Below are 27,928 nucleotides of genomic sequence, written 5' to 3'. Positions count from 1 at the left end.
ACGCCTTTAATCCCAGCACTCGGGAGGCAGAGCCAGGCGGATCTCTGTGAGTTCGAGGCCAGCCTGGGCTACCAAGTGAGTCCCAGGAAAAGGCGCAAAGCTACACAGAGAAACCCTGTCTCGGAAAAACCAAAAAAAAAAAAAAAAAAAAAAAAATTGAGTGAAGAAAATGGGACAATATTGTGAGGCTTTATTCAAAGCAATATTATTCTGAAGACAGGCTGCTGAGTTCATGGATGAAGCACAAATTCAGGGAGAAGAGCTGAGGAGAAAGCTAGGAGAAGCAAGGCAAATGGAGTGAGGCTGTTCTGGGTGGACCTGCTGGTTTTCTCGTGTGTTGCTGGGCATATCTGCATGAATAAGCGGGTCTACACTCAGGAAGTGAGTTCAGCAGAAAGTACGGTGTTCCACTGCCATGCCTGGCTTAACAGAACTTGGCTATCTCACCACTGATCAATCCCCAGACAGTGGCTGTCCACTATGGAGACTGTGCTAGAGAGTCACAAATACACGCCATTGCAATTTCAGAGTGGACACAGTCTCATTCTGCAGTGATGGCTATCCTGGCACTGTGTAGATCAGGCTGGCCTCAAAGTTGCGCTGATGCTCCAGCTCTGCCTCTGGAGTGCTGGGGTTATAGGTGTGCACCACTACGGCCCATCCTCCTTGCAAATCCCACCCTCACCCCCTTGGGGCTCCTGCGGACCACAGGTGTCTTTGGTGCATCCTGATGCCATGGCGTCGGTGTGCTCGTGCCCACCTGGATGTCACTGGGACGCAGCCTCAGCAGTTGCCGGTGGCTTTTCATTCTGCACTAACTTCTAAAAGCAAACCGAAATCCTGCCTTCCGTGTCTGGTCAGGTGGCTGTGGATAGTTGACTCTGCTTCCGCAGGTCTGTGGATTAGGGTTTGATTATTAGACATAACTGCATCTCCTCCATAATTCCACGATATATGGTCAAAACTTAGAGGCTGCTCACTGTAATTTTTAGGCTACAATAAGACAATCTTAAAACACATTTTGGATATGAACTGCATACATATACATATATAATACATACATAAATACAAGTGCTGAGATTAAAGGCATGTGCCATCAGCTTGGCCTAAAACTTAGCCTATGTGTTTTGCCTGCATATATATCTGTGTACCACATGTGTGAGTTAGAGACAGCTGTGAGCTGCCATGTGGATTCTGGGAATCAAACCGGGTCCTCTGGAATAGTAAGTGCTCTTAACTATTAAGCCATCTCTCCAGTCCCCTTAATACTATCCATTTCCTGTGCTAGTTGTAACAGAACAAGGAGGGGCTTCTCTCCCGAGCCCCTTCTTCGTACAGTCCTGTCAAGCGATCGGTGCTATTTGGTAAAAATACGGATCTACACAACATTTCAAGTATATTTACTCTTTATTGCATTCCTTCAATTTGCATTACACAATATAATATTTATCTTTTTCAATATAATTTTGGACAAAAACACAAGACATTAACTTCATTGAACAAGAAACATAAGTTAATTCATACACGGCTTTGTTGGGAGGAGAAAGGCAGGACCACAGACAACAGGGACCATGGTGATGGACGGGGACCACGGCACTGGCCACAGGCATCACAGTTTCACAACACAATCCACTCTTCTAAAGCCACAAAATAAGCCAGGGATGAAAACCCAAAACGAAGCATACAGACAGCAAGATTAGGAGATGATTTGCCTTCTACTGTGGGAACAGTGTCAGAGTCATAACCAGGTGCCCCTGCGGCATCCAGCCTCCTGGATGACTACGGATCACTGTCTTTGCGTTTTTAGCAGCAGCGGGGAGAGGGGCATGCTCCCTAAGACTCATCACCACAAATGACGACCTAATTAAATTTCTTCTAACCCACTGATTAGACAAATCACCCTCCAAAGGGCTGGGTGCGTTCCTCCTGTTTTGGAAGAACTGAACACACTGGAATGGATATTCAAGGACTGAGAGAGGACTAGGAGGTGGCTTGTTTTGCTGGATAATAGTGTTTTATTTATGTGCTTTAGACATTACAGATCACTTGAGATGCAGGGAGAGTAAATTATAAGCCATCCGGCTGAGGAAAAGGAAGAGGATGGAACTAACAAGCCTCTGACGTCATCCCAGGGAGCTGACCCACTTACAGTTGGACACTAATTAGAGCTGAGAGGCTTGTAAATTATTTTAATATTTTTTTTCTGTTTAGAGATGTACAGCTTTCCATATGTATCTTTCATAAGGTTTTAACAGCATCTACCAAGTGGTAATGATTAGCATATCTCTTACCACAGAACCAATTAATTACACTCAGGGCATATCACAGCCACCACAGGAATGATGGGACTTCCGATTAGGAAAGCTCTCCTGATTGCAACTTGGAAATATCTCTGAAAATGATTGAGAACAGCATCTTAGACATTCAAAGCCTGCTTCTTCAGGCAAAGATAATAACCCATTCTGTGGAAGAACCTCTTAACCAGATACCCAGCTGTTAGCACGGAGGAGCGCTAAGTGAATCCCTCAGAACTTCCACCTTCGCTCTTGGTCACGTATAGAAGCCTACCTTCCGGTAGGCCAAGTGTTTGCTAGGGGTGGGCGTGGTGGGAGCAGCGTGCACAGGTGCAGCATGCCTCCCATGTAAGCAGGAATCATCTTAGCTAGCATGGGCGGTGAGCACAGTGGTCTAAAGTAAGTTTACACCTTCCAGGAAACACTAGGATATCTCAAAAGCACGAGGGAGTTCACTGCACTAATCATGCAGAGCAAGTGTGTTGAGCGTGGTGAACGTGTCACTTAGTCCGGTGTCTTGAGTACGATGAGTGACCATCCCAGGCCATCTTTACCTTGGTCACTTCCCTTGGTCACTGCTGTAAACAGTCCGTTTTTAATCAAAGTCCAGAGGGCTACTGCAAAAGAAATTCCAAAGCAGACACAAAACCATGAGCTCTGTCAAAACATTCACCAAGAAATCACTAAAAGCTTCCTGTTTTCTCTACATTTTCCAACATGCATTTGCTATTTGATGGGCATTTTCTAAAAGAAAATGGTCACAGCTCCATGCATTTTAAAAGCAGGTTCCAATAAATATGTACCCTCAAGTTTTCCCTGCGCTGTGACAAGGAAGCTTTGAGAAGCAGGACAAGGAGAGCAGACGGACAGAACAGCCCACTTCCATGTTTGGGCCCTCGGACCTACAGCACAGGAAGATGCTAATGCATGGGAACAAGGTTATGTAGGAAAGAAAGCATCAGACTCGTGCATTGCAGTACATCAGTGCTCAGGGCAAGCCCTGGGACCTCACAGATGGGTACCTACAGTGGGTGCTTCTGAGCACGGCATATACTTACGCGCCTTCTTCTCTCAAGAGGGCCAAGAACTTCCTCACTCGGTACTCAGGATCCATCTAAAATCATCAGAAGAAACAAAGAAGACATGTCGATGGCACTTTTCATTAAAAAAAAAAGCACTTTTTTCACACCAGGGCAAGGTCATTCATGGGCACCTCAGCCAAGTGTCCCTTGGCTATTTTGGTGTGAGGAGGAAAAGCATACCAGTAGGGCATCACCACAAACTAGACTATGGTCACTCATGGGTGTGCAGACATGCTTGGATGCAGTCAGGGTGCTAGGACTCATGGGAGTTCAAATGATATCTAATTCATGCATCTTACTGAAGGAAGAAGACAGAACTTGAAGAAGCCAAATTGAGGCTGACTGAGTGACCAGAATATAGTTATGACTTGCACATACTCAGTGACCTGGCTGCAGTGTCCTTTTGGGACTGGTGGAGATGCCACCACACTTAAGAGAGCAGAAAGTGTTGATGGGCTCTTGGGGCACCTGGCCTCTGGCTGCCAGTGGGCCACAGGCCCAAGACAAGATGGTGGGTTTTGATCCAGGAGCTTGGTTGAGTCATTGTTACTAATTATCTCTCTTAGTTGTCGTTTTGTATCCAATTTACTCCACTTTCTTAAGTGTATGGTATTCTTAGTAAATAAGGTATTCTTACTGAGATTTGAGGTGACCTGGAAAACGATCATTACAAACAAACACCTCTAACTCCTTAATATGAGTTTTTATTGTCAGAACCACCTCACTTTTAAAGCATGTTGTAGGGCAGAAGTCTGTTCCCAAGAGGAACTCCCTGCCCTCTAGGAGCAGCTTGCAAATGCTACGCTGGGCTGTGCGCAGCTTCGGGCAACTGTGCAATCAAATTCCCCTCCAACCACTTCGTGAAAAAGATTCGTCCCTCTGTCCCCAGCGCAACATTGAACAGAAGTTTCAAATGTATCAAAGTTAAGGGGTCAGACTACAAAGAACTAGGAAAAAGTGCGAACAGCTAACAAAAGAACCATTTTTCCTCTTTGGGACTAGAATTACACATGAATCAGTTGTCAGAGTTCTTTCTAAAAAATGGAGCTGGCTGAGCTCGCTGTAGTCAGCACATGCAGGTCCTTGCCCATTAACTATATTTAATATGTGTGAGGAACGACTGACTGACTTGCCTGTAGCTATGGAATTAAAAGTCAAGAGAAAGGGAGGAAAAAAGTAATCTAGATAAATGACTTTATTCCCTCAGGTGACATCCAGTCAGAGCAGATCCTCAACACTGAGCAAGTTTTAACAAAATCGGGTATGGCGAGCCGAGTGAGCATGACTTCCATTCTGCTGAACTACATGCCTCTCTACTTGGGCTCAGCTCCTGAGGCAGATCTAAAGAGAAGTCACTCAGCTGCACGGAATCCATTTGACGTGAAGGGGTTCAAACCCCAGGCCTATGAAGTGTCAGTCCCTGAAGATTAGGCCGAACACCCCACTCTCACTTTCTACCCCACACACATAAGAGGTATTAACTTGATCACTGAGCTGCAGGCATCCCAGGAAGAGGAGGAAGGGGGGTGGGGAGAAAACCTCACATAGTTTCTTCTATGCAATTATTTTCAAAGATCGTACTGAAACTGAAAAAAGAAGGTAGTGTTGACTTTCTGACAGATTTATCTTGTCTCAGGGACAGAGCCAATACACCTGTATGTGCGCCTTCACCAGGAATAAGCCCGAGCACAGCATTCAGTCTATGGTCTAATTTACTGCTCATAATGGAAAATACATAAATCCACTTAAAAATAGTCAGTGGAAGCTCGGGAAACTCTTGGTGTCTGAAAACCACAAAAATTTAATTTTAAATTAAGTTTATCAGAGAGAATTAAAAGAATTCTTTCCATATTTCTTATTTATTGGCCCTAGAGCTTCCTTCAGCTGTAAATGTGAATCTAAGAAACCCCACTGCTCACACTGGGAAGGGAAGGGCTGCCCAGTGACGCACAATGCTTAGAATAACTCCAATCTATCTACTCAAGTCTGGGGATGGATCACTCATTCACTCATTCACATACCCATTCATTTGTGCGAGGGAGTGCTGAGCTGGAGTGCTGAGCTGGCCCTGGGGCTGTGCACAGTGGGTGGCAGCCGAGGTGTGTGAATACACAGACCTTAGTCTGCACACATGTATGATGTACATGTGTGCATGTGTACAGGCACATGGAGACAAGGGGTTCCAGAAGAAGGGAGGGAGTCCTAGTAGATACCAGGAAGTTCCAAAGTAGTCTCCTCTGCCTGTGACAGGATGTGTAAGGGCAGTAGGCTTGGGCTGAGTTGTTTATGGCAGCCTGGATGCTTTAACCGTACAGCAGTCTGCACGGGACTTCTAGGGAGCTAAGCATGGTGGTGCACGCCTTTAATCCCAGCACTAGGGAGGCATAGGCAGGCAGACCTCTGAATTTGAGGCTAGCCCCGTCTACATAGAGCACTCCAGGACAGCTAGGGCTCCACAGAGAAATCCTGTCTCAAAAAACAAAAACAAACACAAAAATAAAAAATGAAAGAAATTTCTAGGAGTTCAGTCAGGGGACATAGATGGAGGTCACATCTAACCTGTACAAGTCAATGTGTCTGTCCTTACACGTCTCCCAGGCTTTTGCAGTCTCTTGCTGACTATGATGTAGAGTACCACAGCACAGTGTGTGACCTGTGCTAATTCACTGATAACCTGTGGACATGGCCTTCATATTTTTTAGATCACTCTTTGAAGTCCTTTCTAATTTTCAGACCTAATAACTCTCCACATTAAAATTAAGAGCCACACTATGCTGTTCTCATTTGTTTCTGAAGATTAAGGATGGCACCAGTGTCCCTGGGCCTTGGGAGAGGATCGAAGGTCCTCTTGGTGTGCCACCACCGTTCCTGTGACTCACACAGAGAAGGAATCGCCTTACCTGCAGGGACATCTCAATCAACATTAGTAACTTCTTGATTCCTATCCAGACCTTCTTCCCTTTGACTTGCTGAGCAATCGTGGTGCGTTCCTTATCTTTGAAGTTGCCCAAAAGCTACAAAAGCAATAAACAATAATAACGACACTTATAGTGCACACACCAACACACCCTTAAGTGATCAGTGGGAGAAGCTTCCTGAATGGGATGGACTGACCTTCCTAGCCATGCGTGACCATACAAGGGCAAGGCCTTATTCCATAGCCCAGACTCTCCTCAAACTCATGGTAATCCTCCTGCCTCAGTCTCCCTGGTGCTGAGATTGCCTTGTCTGGAAGAGACATATCTTAAGCTGTTTTTCTAGAGACCTCCAGTAAACTTAGAGACATATTTGCTGGGGGAAAACAGCTCCAAGCTATGATAAATACAAGTTAAATGTGTTAGCCTTCCTTCATAGGAACAATTTGTATATGTCAAAGTAGACTGACTTTTTCTCTTACCCATCCCAGCTACAAAAGGCTGCTCAAACAGGTGACCCTGAACTACTTCTCATACCGACTTCTGCTCTGTGGGGAGCACATAGCAACTCTTAAGTGATGGGACCTTTAAGAAGCCTCCCTGACTCTCCCACACCGAACAACTTACATCACATTTTCCAACAGATCTCATCCCGTCATTTGTGCACATTAATATTAATCAACACTTAATGAAAGACTCAGTGTTTAAATTAAAGGCTTTAAAAATTAAGGAAACATTTCTATGTTATAAAGTTGTAAAGTTTGGGTAGCTTTTTTTGTAGTTTTAAAGGATTTAATCATTGTTCTGGTTTATTAAATGTAAAGAAATGTGCTGCCAGCCATTGGGAAGAGACAGTGATGACCCCCTACACTGCCCCCATTCGAACCCCTGTCATGTAGTCTGGAGGTGTCACCTGCTGGGAAGAGAGTGACAGACCCCTGCAGTCTATGTGCTGCCCACACCCAGGAATGAGAAGTTTATCCACTCTCCTTTGTGTCCGTCCTCTCTAGCTTCTGAAAAGAATTGAAGACAACATCCCAGGGCCCCACATTCTAGCTTGATGTGCCACTAAATGCCTGTTGCTATGGTTGAGGATCCTTCCTTAATTATCTCAGACCTCAACTCCTTTCTGATAAACAGTTCTAACAGCGACTCATCTTTACCTCCAAAGCTTCCAGCAGCTGCTCTCCTGTGGCAATGTTGGGCACGTGGATGGTGGTGCTGAAGGCATTAAGCATCTCCATTTCCTGAAGGACATCTTTGCGGCTGGTGGTCCCGATGATGAGAAGCTTGCGGCCCTGGTTACCGAGAGAAAGATGTGTTACAGTGCACAGAAAAGGACTAACAAGGAGACTGGAGGAAGCTTGAATGATATGAGCAGAATCTACTTATTTGTGTATGTAAATGAGCAGGCAAAATACACAAAAAAACAGAATTTTCCAATTAAAACTAAATAAGGCACAGATGCCACAATTCAGAAGCAGTAACAATGAAGCAGGTCCTTCCCACTTATGCCAGCAGACAAGGGACCAGTAAACTGGGGAACACCAAACCAAAGCTAGAGATACCGAAGTGTACGGTATGGTTCCATCCTCAAGTCAGGATGGCGAGGGTGTGATCCGAAGTAAGGCTTTTCTTTAGATAGGGTCTCACTATGTAGCTGTGGCTAGCCTGGAACTCAATATGTGGACTAGCTGGCTCCTAACTCACAGAGATCTGCCTACCTCTGCCAGCTTGGTCTACATAGTGAGTTCCAGGCTAGCCAGGGCTGCATAGTGAGACCCTGTCTCCAAAATAAAACAATCCCCTCTGCCTGTCCCCCAAACCTCCAAAAACTTCAACTTGGGCTTTGTATACACTATACCACCAATCGTCAACAAAGCAAGACAGCTTTTCTCAATCGTACTCATTGCTTTTGTCCACTATATGCCAAGAATAAGAACGCACCATCACGAAGTCCGTAAGGAACAAAGTGGAAGGCAGAGTTGCGGCTCACTGGTAGAGTACTTGTCTACATACAGAAACCAGTTCAAGTTCCAGCACATGTATGTGTGCACACATAAACACACCACACACACACACACACACACACACACACACACACACACACACACACACACACACACACGCAGAAACCCTCCTGACAATATTAACTCCTTGGTTCAACAGATGACTGTATAAAGATTCCATGGTAGAAATTTATTTATGATAGATACAAATTAAAAGCTAATCATTATTACTGTGCAATAAATCAACTAGAAAAAAGCCTATCAACCAAAAAACCCAAATGCTCATCAACAGACATTTGCCAAGTTCCTGAATGACTGTGGAACGACCTTGTATAGAGAGGCAGAAAGATAAAAACCACAACGAACCCCCCCCCACACACACTATGCCATGTGGAAAGGAGGCATATCCTACGCCAGGCAGAACCTGGAAGAAGCAGCTGTGCTCTCTGTGGGGAGGAGTCCACAGGCCAAGTCTGCAATGGGTGAGCTGAAGAGGAGCAGGAAAGACACTAAGTCAGACGGAGCAGAGGTCCAAAGGCAAAAAAGCTAAAGCTGGGTGCTGGGGTAATCCCACACACGAACACAGTTATATGTATTTCAACTATAACAAAAAAGGCTTCTACGCTAAAAAAAATACATTAACAATAAATTCTAATGCTAACTTTGGAAAGTTCCTCAAAGCTAACAGATATCAAAGCTGGAATAGTCTCATTACAATTGTGACTGTTTTTGACAGTATCTGGCTATGTGCCCAGGCTGGCCTTCAACTCCTGAGCTCAGTGATGCTCCTGTCTTGGCCTTCTGGCTCATAATAACTAAGGAAATCAGCTGCTTTTCTCCCCTTAGGTTCCCAGCATCCTCTGCCCAGCTACCTCATCTCTCTCCTCTCACAGAGGGAAACATTGGTCTCCCTAAAAGAGAGGCTTGTAGATGCCTCTTGCTCACTACAGAAAGCTGGACTTTAATGGAGAGTTCTTCTATTTCCCCTTCCCAGGGTGATCCATGTGTCCCTCTTAGGGTCCTCCTTGTTAGCTAGCTTCTCTGGAGCTGTGGGTTGTAGTCTGGTTATCCTTTGCTTTACATCTAGCATTCACTTATGAGTGAGTACATGCTATGTTTGTCTTTCTGAGTCTGGGTTACCTCACTCAGGATGATATTTTCTAGTTCCATCCATTTGCCTGCAAATGTCATGATGTCTTGTTTTGTTTTTTTGGTTTTTTTACTGCTGAGTAGTACTCCATTGTGCATATGTGCCACATCTTCTTTATCCATTCTTCGGCTGAGGGGTATCTAGGTTGTTTCCAGGTTCTGGCTCTTACAAGTAATGCTGCTATGAACATAGTGTCCTTGTGGTATGACTGATCATTCCTTGGGTATATGCCCAAGAGTGGTATAGCTGGGTCTTGAGGAAGATTGACTCCCAATTTTCTAAGAAACCACCATACTGATTTCCAAAGTGGCTGTACTGGGGATGAGGGGGGCAATGGAGGGTGGGGGGGGTGGGGGATGATAACATGAGGGAATGAGATGGTCCAGCTGGAGCAGGGACAGAGTGGAGGAGTAATGAGGGAGATACCATGATGGGGGGGAGACGTCATGCGGATGGGGAGAGGCCTGGGGCTGGGGAGGTTCCCAGGAACCCACAAGGATGACCCCAGCTTAGACTACTAGCAATAGTGGAGAGGGTGCCTGAACTGGCTTACCCCAGTGATCACATCATTGAGTACCCTAACTGTCATCAGAGAGCCTTCATCCAGTAACTGATGGAAGCAGATGCAGAGATCCACAGCCAAGCACCAGGCTGAGCTCCAGGAGTCCAGTCGAAGAGAGAGAAGAGGGATTCTATGAGCAAGGGGCATCAAGATCATGATGGGGAAACCTACAGAGACAACCAAACCAAACTAGTGGGAACTCACGAACTTGAGACCAACACCTGAGGAGTTTCCATGGGACTGGACTAGGCTCTCTGCAGGAGGGAGACAGTTGTGTAGCTTGATCTGCTTAAGGGCCCCCCTGGCAGTAGGATCAGGATCCATCTCCAATGCATGAGCTGGCTTTTTGGAGCCCACTACCTATGGTGGGACACCTTGCACAGCTTTGATGCAGGGGGAGGGGCTTGGACCTGCCTCAACTGAATGTACCAGGCTCCGATGACTCTCCATGGGAGGCCTTGCCTTGTTGGAGGAGAGAATGGGGAGTGGGTTGAGGGGGAGGCTGGGGGGAGCGGGATGAGGGAGGAGAGGGGGATCTGTGATTGGTATGTAAAATGAATAAAAAAATTCCTTAAGAAAAAAAAAAAGAAAGCTGGACTTTCTAATCACCACCATCTTCCTCAAGCAACTTTCTCCACAGCCACTCCGATGGCTTCCGAGTGTTGAAAGATCGGGAAGTGTGGGGTAACTTATAATGGAGACGCTAATTTATGTTTTGCCTCTCTTCTTGTTTAACAAGACTGCAAACACTGTGGAGAGGTCACGACCCAGGCAAGCTCAGGCCTTGACTTGTAAAGCATCATCTTTAAGAAAACACTGAAAAACATTACCAAATAATTAAATTGTGCTGGATCGTTTTGTGTATTAATTAGTGGTAATGTTCATCTGGAAGTGTTCTCATGGAAAAACAGTTGCGGACGTACTAATGTAAGAGCCACACTGGGTCTCATCTGAAGGACAGGAGCCACCGGCAGTTACAGAAGTGGGGCTTTAGAAGAGGCGGGTTCCGTCCAAAGGGGAAATCTATCTTGCTAATGTGTGGCTACGGGTTTAAAGCCCACGGTGCCCAAACATGTCCCATGGAAGGGGGAAACAAAGCAGTGGTAACCTATTTGGGGGCAGGGAGTTGCTCCCAGCATCCTCTACTAAGATTTGCTGGTCCTGAGGAGACACAGAAAAGGCCTAAATAAAATGACTATCTGCCAATCGGATTACGGTGAGCATTGTTCCAAGGTTAAATAAGTATTAGTTAACTAAGTCTTAGTACTATAAGGGGTAACTCAGGTGAAAACATTACCATGAAAAAAGCAGGGCTCAGTCAGGTGTTGATCCTTCAAAAACCCACTTCTTTACAGGCTGAAGAAAGAGCCAAGCGCCAAGCAACATCTAAGCCTTTTGCCACACAAAGGGCTAACCAGATAATCCACACCCTTTCAGAGATCTGCCATTGATTGGCCCCAATCAACTGATTTGTAACAAAAGTTCATGTGGAATAAAGCTTTTTTTTTCTTTTCCTAAATAAAAAAATGCCACCAATATAATAACTGCAGTGAAATGGAAGGGCTGGCCTCAACCCGCCAACAAAAGTGAAGTCAGTTATGCGGGAAAGAAAGGCTGTTCTTTCTTACCATTCAGTGCCGCAAATATAACACACCCTCGGTAAGAAGAATTAACCCGGAACAATCGGAAACCCTGGGATGGATTAAGAAGTGAGTTTAAAAGCGAGGTTCAAATCTGCCATGTGTGATGGGCCTTAACCTCTATTTTCTGATGATCACAATCTGATGTTTTTGTAAAAGAGTGAAAAAGAAATGTCAGAATACTAGGAATTTGTAAACCTAGTGAGAAAAAGATGAAATTAACATTCACTAATTGGAACATTAACAAGAATTTATTCTTCTTAGGTATGTGAAAGATGAAATTTAGTTTGCATCTCCAAAGTGACTGCAGTTTAGCTAGGAAACTGGATGGTCAGCACAAAGGGGCCACTACCAAGTCACATACCCAAAAACATTCTGTGGCAATGGCTATGGAGCCTTGGAGGAGCAGGGGGTGTCTCAGAGTGGGGGTAACCTGGAGCAGCAGCATAGGGCACTGACACGGCCCTGGAGGAGCAGGATAGACCTCTAATGCTACCAACCCCCATGTTGGTGGTGGGAGCAGCTGAGCCACAGTACCAAGTCTCTCTGGAGAGATGAGGGCAGCCAATGGCAGGAAGACTTGGAACACTAAAGGAAGGAAGAAGAATTAACACAGAAAGCATCAGGGGAAATGAGAGAAGGGTCTTATGGAAAAAGGACTGTGGTGGAGAGAAGGGACCCTGGCAAGTGTCTGCAGGATGCCCTCCTCTTGTGGCCTGGAACATGGCAGCCACATGGATACCATGCCAGTTCTGAGTAAACCTCCCCCAAAGGAGAAGGTTTACTTACACATAATGGGGGTGCTTTTGATGCCAGCCTGAGAGGTAAAGCGGGGAGCAAGGGAGTTCTCCTGAAGGCTGGGTAGCCTGTGCAGTAGAAAAGGGACTAGCACCATCATTGGCAGCTGTGTGACAGATGTTGGGGGTAGATTATCTCAGCACCAGACTCCTCCTCAACCATTAAAACGGGGTTAGAAAAATCTTACCTACTTGTGAGACAGAGCATGAGGCAAAGAATGCTGGGGAGGGGCTCTCCAACATCACCATCACACCAGCAAGAAGGAGAGGAAGCAGGAGTGTGCAGGCATGGTTCTGAAGGGATCCTAGAAGGCGGGGTTCCTGTCAGGTCAGGTGAGTGAGCAGCAGGACCCAAGGTTCTTTTCCCAACACCGAGGCCCTAGCAGTGACATGGGACATGCATATGCCCGGGCACCAGGCTTGCTCTCAGAGGGATGACAGGGTCCCAGTATTCAGCCTACTTGGGGTGACAGTGAGGCCCAGGGAGGCAGAAGGCTCAGGCCACAACCCTTTTGGGAGGCATCACTGTAGTGGGGTCTGAGGGGCCTGTGAAAGGCAGGCCAGAGGCCAGCAGTGACCTCACCTTTTACCTTCCTGGGTTCACTCTTGGGAGGGTCTCTCTCTCTCTCTCTCTCTCTCTCTCTCTCTCTCTCTCTCTCTCTCTCTCTCTCTCTCTCTCTCTCTCTCTCCCTCTCTCTCTCCCTCCCTCTCTCTCTCTCTCTCTCTCTCTCTCTCTCTCTCTCTCTCTCTCTCCTCTCTCTCTCTCTCTCTCTCTCTCTCTCATGTCATTTGCTACCAAGACCTCAAGAACAGTTCTTCCTGACCCCATTGCTTCCCTCCCTGCACTGACGCAGAGATCTGACACTTCCTCAGCTGCCCAGGCGCTGACACACTTGGACCCAGCTGCCTGGCACACGCACACATGTGCACTGCACTTCCAGTCCCTTCCCTGTCAGCATGGTGCTTCCCCTCCGTCAAGGACTTGCTTGAATGCCCACTTTTCCACAGTTTCTCAAGCCGCATACCCGCCCTGCGTCCTCTCCCTTAGTCTGCTCTGTCGCCTCACGGTCAAATCACCTTTTATACACGATCTACTGACTCATTCTCTGTATTTGCTTATTATTGTGTGTCTCATGGGTCTTTTGTGAGGGAGCTGAAGTGTGTTTGGTTTTACTCAACTACCCAGGGATACCACAGGGCCGTGTGCAGAGGACAGTTAATAAATATATGTTGAAGGAATGAATGACGACTCGTTCAGTTCAAGGGTAGTAGATCGCTCTACTGTTACAATCTCTCTTCTCGCCCTAGAAAAATGTACATTACACCAAATGTTTAACAGGAAATCATCATTTTAGGACATCTATGGCCTCGAGCCCTAAGTGTTGAATGCTATGACACACTAAGTTTTAATGAAAATATTCCAGAATGGGTGGTGAGTGTGCTTTATTTACAATTTAAGTTGATGCCAAAGGCTGTCAGAACATGTTTTTAGCTGACCAATCGCTTAGCTATTGACTGTATACTATCAGCTTCACTAGCAAAGGAAAGAGATTTATGGGAAGCTACGAACCCAAGTTAGTGAGATGAGAGGTATTATTGCCTCCTTCAATTCTTGGTTTGCCGTACACCAAGTGAAACCCAGCCAGAAGCAGGGCCGAGTGTGGCTCAGTGACAGGGAGCTTGCCCACAGGTGGGAAACCCTGCCTTTAAGCCCCAACACTGAAAAAAACCAAAAAAACAAAAACAAAACCACACACACACACACACACACACACACACACACACACACACACACACACCACACACACACACACACACACACACACACACACACACACACACACACACACACACATGGAATCAGGGCAGCAGCAGTGATGGCCTCTTGGGTTTCTCCATGTCCAGCCTGTATTTCGGATCATGGCTCAAGTGTCTGGCCCTGCAGTGGCCCCGTCTTCTCTTTTTACTCCTTCTCCCCTTTTTTCTCCTTCGGTTAAATGCTGAAGTTGAATACCAAAGGAAGGATGTCTCAAATAAATCACGCTCTAACTAAGCAGACAACTACACTTAAATTCCCCATTAGACACTCCCCTGGAGCGAATTCTTTGCCTCGTCCTTTGTAGCCAACCTGGTGCTGCAGGCAGAGCAGGGGACAAGGGAAGGCTCTCACGGCTGATGGGGTAGAAACCAGAGCCTGGACAAAAGCAGACAACTTTGTGATAGTAAAGAATCTGTTGCAGCAATTCACGAGAAAGATCCGGGATCACGTGATCGTACACTTGGAGCAGCACCTAAGGAGGCTCCCTTCTCCCTGTCCTCTCATTCCCTTCCTCATTTGGTAGCTGAGGAACCTGAGGGGAGGTGATGTGTCTTGGTCTTTGCTCCAGAAAGGGCTGAACCTGGAGTTCATGCCCGCTGACTTTCCATTAACCTTACCGGTCCATCGTTGGCTGCCTGTTTTTGTGATGCTGGGAACTGAACCCGGGGCCTCATACACAGTAGCCAGGAGTACCATCACATGCAATCCTATTTGTTTATTTGTTTGTTTGTTTATTTTGAGACAGGGTTTCTCTGTGTAGTACTTGAACTCGCTTTGTAGACCAGGCTGGCCTTAAACTCAGAGCTCCTCTGGCCTCTGCCTTCCCATGCTGGGATTAAAGGCATGTGCCCCACCACACCTGGCATCATGTGCAATTTTAAACCCATGTCTACAATAGCTGTCCTACTAATTACAAGTTTGGGATAGACATCTGTTAGAAATGACCTCTGAACTCTTAGGAGAAAAGGTTAAATAACTTAAGAAAATAAAGTTGTACAGACCGTGCCACACTGTTCTTAATGCCAAGAGGAATGGCTTATGTGGACACCTCTGCCCCAGGCTGTTTAGCCGGTCCAGCCCCTGATGCACCTAGCTCAGTTTTCAGCTTCATAACTGTAAATTAACTCCTGTTCTGACTTTATTTCCACCTCTGTGGTTTGCACCCCAGGGAACCTCTCTTTTTGCACAAGCTGTTGGGAGGTTTACACCAGTGGGCATCTGTGCCATGTTCATATTTCAGAACCTCCCTTCCCCCATACTCTGTCCACATTTAACCACAGAACATGATTCAGTGTGTCCCGTAATAACATCTCACCTCTGAAGAGGCAACTTGCTAAACAATTTCAATTACCCAGAACACAGGTAAGGACTAAGAAAGAAACAAAATCCTCTACTGTCTAGGACTGAACACAACGAGACCAAGGTTCAGTCAACCTTATAAACCAGCCCACTAGGACACTGTCTGAGGCCCCTAAGACTTTGAGGGGCCCACAAAAACATTTTAATTTCTTTTACAATTAAAAGTGGGGGACTCAGGTTGAAGATGTTTTTAACACTATGGTAACATACAGCAATAATAAAAAGATAAACTCTACATATTTGTCCATGGACAAAGCTTCCCTCGTCCCCAGTTACTGTGTTCTTGTTCTAACACCAGAGCCTTGTGACTCTTACTGTAAGACACCCCTGAGCCCTGGTTGCTGCTCTCCTTAGTTCTTCAGACAGAAGCACCAAACTAGTTGAGGGACCCTTTAGAGACGGGCCCTGCAGATGACCTCACTCCCTGGAGTCCTGCAAGTATCAGCTGTCAGCGGTGTCACCAAGGAGCTAGGAGGCACAAACCCATTAACACACAGGGCATGTGGGTCTCTCTGTTGACAGCTGCACACAGTCTGCACGTGCCAACATCCCTTGCTGAGCACACTGACACATGGTGGAGAGGACAACCCTTATCCATTAACACCGTGTTTAGCACATTTTGCCTCAGATACCAAAGATATACACAGCAAACTTTTTAAAAGCATGAACACATAACATTTGAGAAATAAGAACACACTTTGGAAACTGGAGAGATGATGGCTCAGTGATAAAGGCATTGGCTGCTCTTATAGAGGACCCAGGTTCAAATCCCAGCACTCACAGTCATCTGTAACTCCAGTTCTAGGGGATCCAATGCCCCCTTCTGGTCTCTGAGGGCACTAGTCATACATCGACACAGACATACATGAAGGCCAAACACCCAATGCTTCAGTCAAAAGTGAAGCCCATGCTTTCTTATGAATCCCTGTTCTTACCCCCAGTAAAACCTGAGATGGTTTACTGAATCCAAAGCATCTCCTCAAATTCCCAAGAATCTTTGTATGGAAGGCTACGGCGCCCACCCTGCTGATTTGGGTACAGGCACATCCCTGTCACCGGTGTCTGAGAGTGAGGACTGAGAACAGCCAGCGGGGGCTGTGCAAACCCAGTCACACCTGCACTGCTTCCACACTAGCACCTCGTGTGAAGAAGCAAGTGCCTCTCTACTTCTTCCTCATGCGTGGGGTTGCCACAGAACCCTCCAGAACAAGAATGCACTGCCCATGCATGGGATACAGGGACACTGAAAACACATTTGATATTTAAAAAAAAGTCAAATTGAATGACACATCCTGGCAACCATCTTAGGGTTGCCTCAGCCCCATGCCAGGCTCAACAGTGGGTGTCATCTGCACTGCACGGGTGTACAACTTGCCCACAAACCCCACAACTGAGCAAGCATCATACTCATCTTCACTTTCTATACTGTAGAACAGATATTTTTTTTTTGTTTTTTTGGGTTTTCGAGACAGGGTTTCTGTGTGTAGCTTTGGTGCCCGTCCTGGTTCTCGCTCTATAGACCAGGCTGGCCTCGAACTCACAGAGATCCGCCTGGCTCTGCCTCCCGAGTGCTGGGATTAAAGGCATGCGCCACCACCACCCGGCTCTTTTCTGGTTTTTCAAGACAGGATTTCTTTGTGTAACAGCTTTGGCTGTCCTGGAACTTGCTCTGTAGACCAAGCTGGCCTCAAACTCAGAGATCCATCTGCCTCTGCCTCCTGGGTGCTGGGAATAAAGGTGTGCACCACCACTGCCCAGGGTAGTAAGTACTTCAACCTCAAATGTCTAAAGACATGTTCCAGACGGAAAAAACAACCTTTCCACCAGCTGGACCATAACAACTGTCATTTATCTTGATCACCTTGGGCTACATGGGTGCTCAACCACCATCCACTCAGATGGGAAGCACAGCACTGAGTAGATGAGGGACAACTGTCAGAGCCAAAGGGCCCCCTCACTACCACAGAGCATCTTACAGACAGCACAGAATTCATCTTAGAAGAAAAAGCAAGGTTAGAAATACACATCATACATACTCCAACAGGCGGACTCATCTAGTGCTTTTGAGGCCATCCTGGGCTACATGAGACCCTATCTCAACAAAGCAAACAAACAAAATAAAACAAAGAGTTACACTGCTAGGCTGTATATATATATATATATATATATATATATATATATATATATATATATATATATATATATACATATCTCAGACAGCTCAGGTGGTAAAGCGCTTTCTATGCAAGTCCAAGGCCTTGCATTCGATCCCTAGAACCCACGGGGGCGGGGGCAGGTGCAGCTGTGTGCGCAGCCTACTTTCCCATATCAACACTGAGAAGGGGGACACAGGCTGATTCTTGGAGTTCACTGGCTGGCCAGCCTGGCCTACTGGCCAGCCCCAGGCTAGAGCAAGAACTTGTTTCAGCAACTGAGGAAATACCTGGAGCTGTGTTCTGCCCTCCACATGTGCTTACACATTCGTGCACACATACATGTGTATGTGTACCTGCACAATGCACACACAGAGACCATTAATATGGTTCTTATTTCCCACAACTCGGACACTTTTGAAGGTCATTCTCATTTCACAAATGAAAAAAACTGAAGCTCAGAAGCTAAATGACTGGATTCAGATTTGTCGTTTGATTTTTTTTTCTGTCCTCTTATTTATATTACCAATAACAGTTCTATGTGTACTTAAGACCGTGGTTTTCAAAATATCCACCCCTAAAATGGTATCTCCAGAACTGAGACAGCTGTACACACCTATCGGCCTCAGGCACCTGGGAGACTGAGACATGAGGACTGCAAATTCCTGGCCAGCCTGAGCTATGTAGAGCTCGTATTTCAGAACAAAATAAACGTGTGTGTGTGTGTGTGTGTGTGTGTGTGTGTGTGTGTGTGTGTACCAGGTATATGGCAGCCTGGAACACCCAGTGAAAAGGACTCTGTGTGACAAGGAGGGCTGTCACGGTGTGCGGTTTACAGACAAACTGTGACTTAAGCCATCGGGTTCCAGTTCTATTTACTTTCCAATAAACACCAGGAATCTCATAGATAGACTGTCCTAGTCTTTTCGTAAGGTTGACTCTTGCCCAGCAGCTGTTAGGCACACAGCTTGGCATAAAGTCCCAGGGAGCTCAGGGACTGCAGGGACTCACGAAAGAACACGAATTGTCACTCAGTTGTCCTGGGAGTGGGGAGGAAGAACACAGGCCACAGCCTCCAGGGGCTTCACGGAAAGGCAACAGGTGGGTCAGTACAAGCGCAACCAGCACCAGATCCTCAGGGAGCTCAGTGGCTGGAACCCCCCTTCCCCCATCTTATTGAGCTCTGAAATTCTTGTCTCTGTTTCATTCTTTTATCACAATAATCTCTAAAACCCAGACAAATACGTTTGTCTTAGGACTTAGCCTGCAAATCTCACTGAATGTGCACAGAGGCGAGAAGCCCATTTCCTTCCTTAGTACTGCACAGCAGGGGACAGAAGCTAGAACTCTGAGCTTACTCTCTGGTGACATTTCCTCTACACAGAGTTGCACTCTTCAGGTGTCTACCTCACCAGCTGAAAAGGTCCCGTGGATACCTAAAGAGGTTTCTTTGCTTTATACCTTATATGGTTGTAGTTCATACTTTTTTTTTTTTCCTTTGAGACAGGGTTTCTCTGTGTAGCCCTGGCTATCCTGGAACTCACTCTGTAGACCAGGCTGGCCTTGAACTCAGAGATCTGCCTGCCTCTGCCTCCCAAGTGCTGGAATTAAAGGCGTGTGCCACATTTATAAAGACCTTTACTATATAATATCTTAGTTGACCCTCAACTGGATAGGAAAAGAATTCTTTCCACCTACATAAATAAAGAAATACACATAGACACTAAGATCCCAGTCTAAGGCAATAATGTCTGAACTAAGACTTGAATTCAGGATTTCTAACTGAGTCCATCTCAAAGAGCAAGTTCTGCAGAGAAGGTACTAGGAAGTAAATGGTGCCAATGAATGCTAGGTGCTGTACACAACACCTCCAGAGCTGGTGTCATAGTGGGGTAACCGACCTAGGATAAAAGAGGTCAAGGCCAAGTCCTAGCTGGGAGGCAAAATTTTCATTAACATTTCTCTGCTGATTAAAATTGAGATATTCTGCGTTACTGGAAAATGGTGTATACACCACACACATATGCACGCTCACACACATGAGCACGCTCACACACATGAGCACACTCACACACATGAGCATGCATACACAACCCAGAATTGATTTTGGTATTAATCAATGCCTATGATAGATGTATTCTTCCAAAAACAATTTAAAAAAGTCAAACCCTTTGAGATATTTGCTGATTTTACTCAGCAGATATCTGTAGCAATGTTTTATAAAAGGGTTCATCAAATATCTTTTACTATTTTTGATATATTTGAAACTATTCTGCACTTATATATTTTATTCAATTTACATGTGACCCTCCAAGAAAACCCATTCTAAGAAAAGTGCATATAAAATAGTCTTATAAAACACAGTAGCTATATTATATCATTGACATTTAATAAACGGAAAAATTAGACCACTGCCCTGTCAGTCATTATTATTATTATTTTTTTTAAAGGAAACCCACTGCAGAAGTCACCCTGCCGAGTGGTTACATGAATGTAATGTGTCAGGCCAAGTGAGCACGCCCCTCTCCTGAAGTGGTTATACATCTTACTGAGTCACACTGCAGTCATTAGCCAGCATTCATTTTAAACAGATCGATGGAAAGATTCTCATGTTTAGGCCTGTAGGGCTTGGAGTCTTCCATCATCTGTTTATTCACTAAAGCAACCCAAAGCCTGAAGAGCTGCCCAGTATTACCAAGACCTTCCCAATGACACAGCCACTGTAAGACCCTATGTACTGAAATGTCCTATGGGAATCACATAAAAACAGTGCCGTCTATAGACAGGCGCCATTAAAACAAAATCCATGGAGAAGCACACCCACCTACCCAGAGATCTATAGTTTTCTCTTTTTAAAGAATATTTTATTGACTACTCTCCCAAAGAGCAGTAACTAGATTACTATCTGCCTAGCTATGGTTTTTTTTGTTTGTTTTTGTTTTTGTTTGTTTCCGGAGCTAAGGACCGAACCCAGGGCCTTGCACTTGCTAGGCAAGCGCTCTACCACTGAGCTAAGTCCCCAGCCCCTGGCTATAGTTTTTATTGACCCATTTATGCCCTGACAATACCATCCCTCACATATCTTTTTTGAGACAGGAACTCATGTAGTTCAGGCTGGCCTTGAACAGTCTATATAGCTAAGGATGACCTTGAACTTCTGGTCCTCTTGCTTCTTCCTCCTAAGGGCTAGGATTATATGTGTGAGCCCCACCACACCTAACTTTCTTTTTTTTTTTTCTGAGACAGGGTCTTACAATGTAGCCCAGGCTGGCCTTGAACTCAATCCTTCTGCCCCTGCTTCCTGGGAGTTAGGATTACAAGCATGCCCCAGCACATCCAGTCTCCTTTCCTTTAAAAAACAAAGAACATTCCTAGGCACTAGAGCAGTAGAGTTCTTGTAGTTAAATTCAGTTTAAATTCTTAATTATTAGGTCTGAGCTTTACTTCAGTAACATTGTTAAGAATTTTCAAGTTTATAATTTAAGAGTATACTATTGCTATGGCACAACTGAATTATATGTGAATTAATGTGTTGATTCTCATCAGCTGAGGAGAAAGGAAAGGGCACCTGGGGCATGGGTCCCTGGCCAGCTTTGAGTGTCCTTGGCTACTCACACATGCAATCAGCTGCCATTTTCTATATGCCATGATAAAAGAAGGTTGGGAGGCACTAAAAAGGGATTGGTTTTCCACGAGCTGCAAGGCTATTCTGTTCTATCCTATCCTATTCCGATGGGGCTTCCAGTGGGACTCCAAACAATGACAGCAACACCCAGAATTAAGAAGCCAGTTCATGACTTGAATGCCCTTAGACTTGTTGAGGAAACTGGGAAATTGTGTTGTTTTTAAGGCCTGAATAGCTCCTTTTGGGGCACTTGTCTTCCAAATGATAAAGCTATTTCTTTAAGCATGGCATTAGATACCCAAGGGGAAACATTAAAGCTACGGTTCTGCGGGTACAGGGGGTTCCCCTGTCCTTCCCGCTTTACTGGGGCTCTTTCCTGACATGGAGACTCCGGCTTTCATCCTCTTGATCTGGAGAAGCACACCCCCACCCCCCAACTTCCATAAATCTGCAAACCTTGAAAAGAGCCCCAGTGTCATGGAGTAAAAGCGCCGGCATTAGGAGCTCACTGCAAGGAGGGGTGTCTTCAAGCCTCTCACTGCTAAGCCGGACATTTCCTAACACTGGACAAATTGTACGTCCAGCTCAGGGAGGGTGAACCGCAGTGGTCTTTTACCCTCCAAGCCAATTGTTAGCTTTTCACAGGAATCAGCAGGGAAGCACATGTGAAACCTCTGTGTGCCGGGGAGCGCCTCCATGCCTTGTGTGACTCTGCATGTAGATGAAGCCGGCTGGGAGCTTTCGGAGCTGCTGCGGCTGAGTTCTCAGAGAGGCCTTTTCTCCGGCTCGGCTCCCTGCTGGGACAGCCCTTTTCAGGCTCTCTATCCCCCCTCGATCTCTTCTCCCGCAGAACACAGGGAAACTTGATTGAAATAAAGACCTAGGGAACATGTTTTATTTTCTCCTGTTCAATCCATTTTAGAAAAGCTTTTAATTGGTTTTAAAAAGATGCTAAACAGAATGTGATGATGTTTCTCAGTCTTCATGAACTACCGATACCACTTTTTATACTTTCAAAGGGCTAATAAATCAATCATGAAAGTAACTCTCCAGATAAATTTAAAGCAAATCCACTGAATACCAGGTTCATTAAAAATCTATGCATTTGCTTAGAAAAATTTAAAATTCAAAGAAAATTATCCTAGTAACTGAAATCCGCCTTGAATTTTTAGTTCTACACCGAAAATCCAAGACCCAGGCGATCACAAAGGGAAAAAGGAGGGCTCGAGACCCAGTTTTAATAAGCCAGTTTACAAGAGGGAGGGTGGGGGAGGGGAAGTGGAAAGGGAGTATCTGGATACATAACAACACTGGCCCCGGGGGATTCTGTCATTGGAGCATGTGCACACACGCACACACAGTATTTCTGTAAGAAAGCTGGAATTACGACAAATGCAAAATTAAGACTCCTGTGACTGATACGACTGCTGTCTTGTAAGACGCACGGTGCTCTCTAAAGAAAGATGCCCATGGCTTTTGTTTTCTTGCCAGAAAGAACAGTTTCCTGTGACCCCCACTCTCTACCTGACTCAGTGCCTCTAGCTTTACTATTAAATAGAAAAATCCATGCAGCCAGTTTGCTCAAGTGGATGCTCTTCCTCTAGTCACCAACATTCTCCACACTGGACCAGCTTAAAAATGATTTTCCTTTTCTTGAGACAACGTACAATGCATTTACAGAGCAAAGTGGTGTAGTCAGGGCATATTTTTGTTCTGTTAAACTTGTGCCAACTAGAAATATTTTCACTACTAATTTCTTCTGCCACAAATTCACTTACACAGTAGGTCACCTGGCAGACGGGGTCAGAGTCACCAAGTTCTGACTAATGACAGGCCAGTGTTCCCTTAAAAGAGAATCCCTGCCATTCCCTGTCACTAAGGTAACCAGGTTTCTTACTTCTTACATACATCTCTACTTCTTAGAGAAATTCATTCCACGGCCCTTTTTAATGATCCAATTGCTGGGTATAAGATTGCTCCCAAGCTGGGATTTCTCCATGTACCCTGGTGACTTGCCCTTCACTTTTAACCCTCTATATAATTCTTCTTTCATCATTCACATGCCTTGAGAAACTACATTTGAAAAATGTGACAACTTTATTGAGATATAATTTGTAAAGCACACAGTTCATTAAAGTGTGCAGCTCAACAGTTTTCAGTCCGTTCACAGATATGGGCAGCTCTCACCACACTTGATCTTAGAATATTTTCATCTTTCCAGAAAGAAATCCCACCTTCATTAGCAGTCGCCTCTTATTCTCACAATCCAGCCCTCCTAGCCCCAGGCAACCATTGATAATGGACCTTCTATCTCTACAGAACCTCCAATTGTGGACACTTCATAGAAATGGAATCATACTGGGGCTGGAGAGGTGCCTCTGTTTAGAGCGTTGGCTGTCCTTGCTGAGGACCTGGGTTTGATTCTCAGCACCCACATGATGGATCACAACCATCTGTAACTCCAGTTCCAGGATATCTGATGCCCTCTTCTGGTCTCTGAGGGCATCAGCCACACACATAATGCACAGACATAATGCAGTCAAAACACCCATACATATAAAATAAAATGAATAAGTCTAAAAATAAAAAGAAATGGAATCATAGTATGTGGTCTTTTGTGATGGTCTTTTCTCACTTAGCACATTTTCAAGGTCCATTTATGTTGAAGCATGTTCTGAGTGCATTTCCATTGCTGAATAATATTCCATTTCATGGCTATGCTATATTTTATTCGACTAAGATTCACATTGTTTTCCTTTTGGGTTTCTATTAATAATCCAGCTATGAACATTCATGAAAAGCTCTTATGCAGATGTGTGTTCTCCCTTGTTTTGGGTGGATTCTAGAAGTGGATTGATGAGGCTCATCTGACTTCCAGTTGAAACTTTTGAGGAACTGCTAAACTTCCCAAAGGCAACACGATTTTCATATTTTTACTAACAGTTTATATGCTTTCCAATTTATCTAACTCTTCACCAGCACTTACTTCCACCCGACTTTTGATTCATAGTCATCTATAATCCAAAATATAAAGTACTTCACTATGTTGGTCTTGGTTTACAGTCCCTGGTGAACACGAAAATGAATGCTCTACTCAAGTATTAACTGGTCATTTGAATTTCACATAAAATTAAAAAAAAAAACAGTGTGTGTGTGTGTGTGTGTGTGTATGTGTGCGTGTGTGCGTGTGTGTGATGGGGGACAGCATGTGCCATAGTACAAATGTGAGGTCAGAGGGCACCTTTGTGGAGTCAGTTCTCTCCTTCTATCTTTTCATGGATTTGGGGAACTGAACGCAGGTCATCAGGCTTGCACGGCAAGCGCCTTTATCTGCTGAGCCATTTTGCTGGCCACTGGACTTTTAAAAATGTTTTTACACTAAACACATCTTGTTTTATAACCTAAGACCATCAACATAAGAAGATGCATATGTAGTTATAAATGTGTATTCAATATGTCTGCTGAATAAACTATGAGGGATGCGTGTGTGCATGTGTGCTGTGAGATTCAGAAGCATGAGATAATTTTCCTTCCCTTAAGACATTACAATTATTTGAAGAAACAGAAACAGTTATTCTTTAGTCTCTAATCAAAATGCAGCAAGATGTCTTGTGCTTTCAAGGAAGCCTAACCACGACCCAGGTTCAATCCTTAGAACCCACAGAAAGGTGAACAAAGAGAAGCAATCCTTCAAGGCTGTCCTTTGACCTCCACAGGGCCTATGGCATGGAACCCCAATTATAAATACAATGAAATGATATTTTAAAATATGCCATTTGTTAGTATTTTCTATTTATGTTTATTTTGGATATGAAGAGCTTTCAGAGAAGAAATGCATCTTTACTTAGACTCACATGGATAGCACATGATCAGGTAAAGGAAAAATTTGAAAATAACATGGAAAAGCTATTCATTCTTCTCCTAAGTGAACTTTTGCATACATTCTGTTTAAACAAAAAGCTGACTATTATAATATTTTTAAATGCCTGAAAAATATCTCACATTCTAAAAATTTAAAATATGCTAGCTTAGTAAAAATAGATTGTGTATGGGTATGTAGAAATGTTTTATTTTGTTTTAGCAACTTTAGACATATGTATCTATTTACTTATTTAAAAAACAGAAGGAATCAAGAGAAGCCAAAAATATACTCACTTCTCTTAACTTCAGCCTTAGCATAGGGGAAATTTCAAAAGGCTGAGGCAGGAGACTCACTCAAGTTCAGGAATTTGAGGGAGTCTGGGCAACACAGTGAGAGTCCCATCTCAAAGTCAAACGAAGACTATTGAGAACCTGCCTAGTATGCGTGAAGCCCTGGGTTTGATCCCTAGTAGGTAAAAAAGAAAATCCTTTCATGTTCCATAAGACTGCAAAATTTCGACGACGACGACGACGACAACGACGATGTTATGTATCTTTTATAACTTTAGAAAATTTTTAGGAAGCACTAAAAATCTAGAAAATCAAGATCAGTCTTTAAGTGTAAAATATGCATGTGTGTATGTAACTGTTAGATTACATATTAGTATCACAAACTAATTTTATTATTTCTTTCTCCTCATAGTGAATCATATATGAGACTCCCATACAGGCACTAATTGTTTTCAAATAATTGCTCACCCTCTTTGTGTCTCCCTTTGATTGGAATTTTTTCAATGTTCTACCACATAGAATTAACCTGGAAAATTAACCTGTGACACAGCCAAGCATACCCTGGCGACCTGGACATATGTAACACTCTTAACGAATCCTCACAGGATGCTTCGGCATTTGTTAAGGGGTCAGGATCAGTAACTCCAGCAGCCATATCAGTAAAGATTCGAGCAAATGAAGGGTGATCCCAGCTCTGTTCCTAAAGAGCAGCATGTGGCACGGGAGAAACATCTTCACGTCATCCTCACGAGCTAAAACTCAACAACAAAGCTGCTGGCTTAGTAAATGCACGTGTAATTCTCAAATACAAATCCTCAGGAAAACTATGAAATGCTCCAAGAAACAAATGGGAATGCGTATTTAATCCTGCATCTGTATCACAATCTCCCTCTGAAGAGGACGGGGTTAGGGATGTGGACTATGATGGAGAACTCACAAAACAAGATCTAAAACTAACTGAAATGGTCAGATCTTGGTATTTTCAGGAAAGGAAAAAGGAAAAAAAAATATGACAAGAAAACAATTCACCTTAAGACAGAAGGCTAGACCCTTCCAGAGGCCTCTACCACAGAACTTTTGTCTGTGATGAGCTGCATATTTGGAGTATAAACTTCACGGGAAGATCTAGAAACGTCCTTCTTATTACTAATTTACCTGAGGAGGTGCCTTTTTCAGCAGCACAAGAAGAGCCTGCAACACCAGGTTAGAGAACCGGGGGCCGATGGGTACATAATCTGAAAGAGAAACATGGCTGGGGTTCAGGATTGCGATCTTGGGGCGCACATCCAAACACGCAGATCTGTCTCCATCAACTAAACATCAGCTGTAGTAAGAGGCAGGCGGCTCTGCCATGAAAAAGACATCCTTAATAATCAACATTCTCAAAACAGTACATAAGAACTTAACTGTACATTAAAAAAAAGCTTCTCAATATCCACTTTGAGTCATGTAGACATATTTTCTGGTCTTCAGGGACTAATTTTTCCTAAAGGAGAGAATATTTAGGTGTAGTTACCAGACATTTCTAAGACATGACTGGAAGCCATCATAGTACCTTCACATATAGGACACAAGAAACAATAGGGAGAAACAGCTGGGATGTGGCTGAGCCGTAGAGATCCCAGGAGGAGAAAACGATATGAAAAGAAGTGATAATATAATGACAAGGATAGAGAAGCGTTCAGACTGGCCTTCAGCAAATGCAGGTAATAAGGATCTCTCTACCCAGGAAACCTGAGCAGGAAAGCCACTTCCCCAGCCAGCTCCCTCTGCATGGGAATCTAGTCCCGTGCTGGGAGCCTGAACACCTGGGATACAGGCACACTCTAGTTACATTACTTCTCATCATAAAAGACAGGCAGTGTCATTTCCTTCTGAGATCCTTCGAGAACAGTTGTGATTCTAGTACAGTGGTGATGCTTGAATAAATGAACAAAGTACAAGAAAATAACTATTCAGACAAGTGGAAATATACGCAGAGGGAACAAATTCCTGACACAGTGTGTTGCTATGACCACATGCCTTAATTGTGTTCGGATAAAAAGGTTTACACAGAGCTGTGAACATAGCGAAAAGTTCTTAAAGAAATAATCCTATAAACTGGACCGAGATGTCCCAAACATGGCGCACCCCAAATCCTGGCCACTAGGTAAACACTGTTAACTTAAGGAGGCCTCATGGGTATTCCCGCTTTGTTTTACAATAAACACTATCAAAACGTAACAAGCCAACAGCAGAGGACAAAGCATAAGGCTGAAACATCACAGCGGAGTGAAGAACAGTTAACTTGAAATCATTACTGCGCCAGTGCTGGGTGTTCCCGCCAGTGTCTATCAGGTCATCAGATGCTCCTGATGTCCCGTCCTAATCT

At 44.6% G+C, this 27,928-nt stretch overlaps 1 protein-coding gene across 1 annotated transcript in view; it reads right to left on the bottom strand.

The window, feature by feature from the left end:
* Positions 1 to 1,388: 1,388 nt before the first annotated feature.
* Nsf (N-ethylmaleimide sensitive factor, vesicle fusing ATPase) overlaps positions 1,389 to 27,928 on the bottom strand; it is a 144,809-nt gene continuing 118,269 nt past the window's right edge. The window contains exons 17-21 of the mRNA XM_052755675.1: positions 26,713 to 26,792; positions 7,455 to 7,589; positions 6,277 to 6,390; positions 3,353 to 3,408; positions 1,389 to 2,911 (exon numbers count right to left, since the gene is read on the bottom strand). Of these exons, the coding sequence (XP_052611635.1) occupies positions 2,890 to 2,911; positions 3,353 to 3,408; positions 6,277 to 6,390; positions 7,455 to 7,589; positions 26,713 to 26,792 (407 nt within the window). The 3' untranslated portion in view covers positions 1,389 to 2,889. The remainder of the gene's footprint in view (positions 2,912 to 3,352; positions 3,409 to 6,276; positions 6,391 to 7,454; positions 7,590 to 26,712; positions 26,793 to 27,928) is intronic.

The sequence above is a fragment of the Peromyscus californicus genome, unplaced genomic scaffold, assembly GCF_007827085.1.
Source record: "Peromyscus californicus insignis strain IS unplaced genomic scaffold, ASM782708v3 Scaffold_3__1_contigs__length_106647218, whole genome shotgun sequence".
NCBI lineage: Eukaryota > Metazoa > Chordata > Mammalia > Rodentia > Cricetidae > Peromyscus > Peromyscus californicus.
Note: the sequence above shows the minus strand (reverse complement) of the source record. Positions and strands in the feature narration are given on the sequence as shown.